Source organism: Chaetura pelagica, unplaced genomic scaffold, assembly GCF_000747805.2.
Source record: "Chaetura pelagica isolate M959 unplaced genomic scaffold, ChaPel_1.0 scaffold425, whole genome shotgun sequence".
NCBI lineage: Eukaryota > Metazoa > Chordata > Aves > Apodiformes > Apodidae > Chaetura > Chaetura pelagica.
The window spans coordinates 4968004-4970719 of NW_009953205.1; the positions used below are offsets into that span (position 1 = coordinate 4968004).

Consider the following 2716-nt stretch of genomic DNA (forward strand, 5'->3'; position numbering starts at 1 on the left):
CTCCTGCCGGCAATGGCTCCAAATCCGCCTCATTTCCCTGTGGCAGTGCGATGGCTGGGGGCAGGGAGCGCTGCCCGGGGAGGGCTGTTGGCAGAACAAGGTGGCACTGTTGCGGCGCAGCTGCCGGCAGTGCGGGCTCGGCGCCTCGCAGCCAGCGGAGCGGGGCGCAGCGGGCGCGCAGCCCGGGACAGCCCCGCGCCGGGTCTGGGGGAGAGGGGGCAGTGGGACACTGTGGTGCCCCTGTATCCAGCCGAGGGCTTTTTTGGGGAAACGATGGCGTTCTCAAGAACCTCTTCAAACTTTCCCTTCAGCTGGAGCCGCGGATCCTGGCTGCAGGGTGGCGGGAACCGGCCCGGCCTTGCCCCAGGTGCGCAGTCCTGGCTGCTCCGCATATCCTGCAATCACCGGGCTACAGGAAATCCCTGTCTTGCTCAGCGCATAGTTCTCAAACTAAAACAACTCGCACTAAAATAAAACTGATCTTGTCTTTTAATCTCTCTGGTTAACCAGCCCTTCTAACTGTATCTTCCCCTCCCAGCTACCTTTACTGAAGTTCCCAAAGATGTGACTGTTAGGGAGGGAGATGATATTGAGATGCCTTGTGCTTTCCGAGCCAGCGGATCCACCTCCTACTCCTTGGAAATCCAGTGGTGGTACCTTAAAGAACCCGACAGAGAACTTGCACATGAATTAGCCATCAGTGTCCCTGGCAGCAGGAGCAAGGTAATACAGTGCTATGCAGATACATCAGTTAATTAAGTGCAACATGCTCTGAAGGTGATCAGAATAAACCCAGCAGGCCCAGGAGAGTGCTTCTACCCCGTGCTGGTGAGCTGTCAGATGCAGCAGAGTACCTGAGCCCTCCTGGGGTGTAGGAGGACAGGGCATGCACCACGGGGGACTTCACTAGAAAATTACAGATGTCCTGCTACAAAACCAGCAATGAGGACTCAAAAGAGGCCTTCAGAAATAGCTGTGGTATGAGGTGGGGACAAGCAAAAACCAGTGCTTCTGTGAGCTGAGCTAGGTATTGTAAAAGGTGGGAGAGCCTCAGTTTGCTCACTGATAGCGCAGAGAAAGGCACAAGGGATACACATTTTTCTGTTGGTATGTTAAGTACATATCTGCATACACAAATGCACACAATTTCTTGGGGTTCATATACACACCTGTGTGTGCATCTGCAGCTCAGCAAGACATTTTCAGACAGACAGATGTAGTAATTAAAATGCATAAAGCAGAGTTAAATCCTGCGTGTCCATTCCCCTCCCCCTAGCAAGCCGTCTGGCCTGGAGAGGGGCTGTAGTCGAAATTTTTCAGCTGTGCTTCCCCAGCATAAGCCAGTTCATTCTGCAGACCTTCTCCCAGGGCAGGACACCTTGCTGGTGCCAAATGAGGCTGTACAAGGAGTGGGCTAAAGCAGGATTTCCAAACTGTGTTGCCATACTGTGCACGGGGCACATCATCCTTTCCAGCCCCAGGCCCCTGTGCCAGCAGGGTGCCCTGCAGCAGCCTCGGTGCCAGCTCCCATCTCTGTGGCACACTTGTTTTCCTGCAGAGCTCAAATAGAGATGCAGAGCATATAGACACTGAGCTAATGCGATGCCGCCTAGCTGGGGAAAGTGTAAGTCAGTTGTCAGACAGGGAAATAAATCGCTTGGATTTAAATGTCTTCTTTAACCTTATATAAAAACCGTGAGTTGCTTTTACAGTAAATGATGACAGGGCAAGCCTGCAGAATGATGACCATCTCCCTGGGAGGCACATCAGTAACATTTGAGGCATCACTTAGGTTTAAAGGAGTTGGCTGGAGACAAAAAAATAGCCAAGTATGAAACCAGCTGAGCGATACCGGCTCCCAGGATGTTTCGGGACTGAAGCTCTGCCCTGAGCAGTGTGGAATCCAGCATGGCCAACAATTTCAGTGCTGTGCTAATGCTGCTGGTAAAACATCTTCCTTGGTGTATGTTAGTGACTGTGAGCAGCACAGCATACAACAAGCAGTTATTTGGCTGCTGCTCACAGCCTTGGTTGAAGGCAGCACCTACCTGAGCACCAAAGGAGCTTTACCAGAACAGTCTCCCTAAGCTGGGCACTGATTTACTGCCTTCCCCATCACCTGGGGAACTAACTCCTCCCAGCCACACACAGGCTGTGTGAATGGCAAGTGCAAAACGGTGCATCTGTCCATGTGGTGTCCTTTCCCTGGGGTGGGAATATGGGCATTTAGTTGATATGCTAGCAGAGCTGAACCTAATCTCCTTTTTTCTATTCTTTTAGGTAACAATGAAGGATGCAACCAAAATCAGTGTAAGTGCAGCTCGAGCTGGGTGGCACCCACCTCTTGTACACGTGGGATTTACTGTGCTTCCCTCCTTTCCTAGCACACAAATGCAACTGGTCTCAATGGCAGTCCCGCCGGGAGTGTGGCAGGTTTCACCTCTTGGGTGTGTCGTGGCTGGGTCAAAACTTTACCCTTTGTTGCTAGTTTAGCAGTCATGTCTCATTCCTCACAAATCAAGAGGAGGTGATGTTTGTCCTACAGCCCTTCCTTAGCCACTTGGAAAAGGACTGTGGGCCAGATTAGGAAAGAAGTTTCATTTATTTTTTTTTTTCCTTGCCGTGTGCAAACCCCAGTCTTCCCTCCCAGTCCTGCCGGAAACAAGCCCCTTTCCCATTGATGCGGGCCCGTGAATGGCTCCAGGCCGGCAGGGCG

At 52.0% G+C, this 2716-nt stretch overlaps 1 protein-coding gene across 1 annotated transcript in view; it reads left to right on the plus strand.

Annotated features, from left to right (window-relative positions):
- The first annotated feature begins 12 nt into the window (after nucleotides 1-12).
- VSTM2B (V-set and transmembrane domain containing 2B) overlaps nucleotides 13-2716 on the plus strand; it is a 17236-nt gene continuing 14532 nt past the window's right edge. Inside the window, exons 1-3 of the mRNA XM_009997488.1 lie at nucleotides 13-367; nucleotides 539-723; nucleotides 2281-2352. Coding sequence (XP_009995790.1) covers nucleotides 13-367; nucleotides 539-723; nucleotides 2281-2352 — 612 coding nt within the window. The remainder of the gene's footprint in view (nucleotides 368-538; nucleotides 724-2280; nucleotides 2353-2716) is intronic.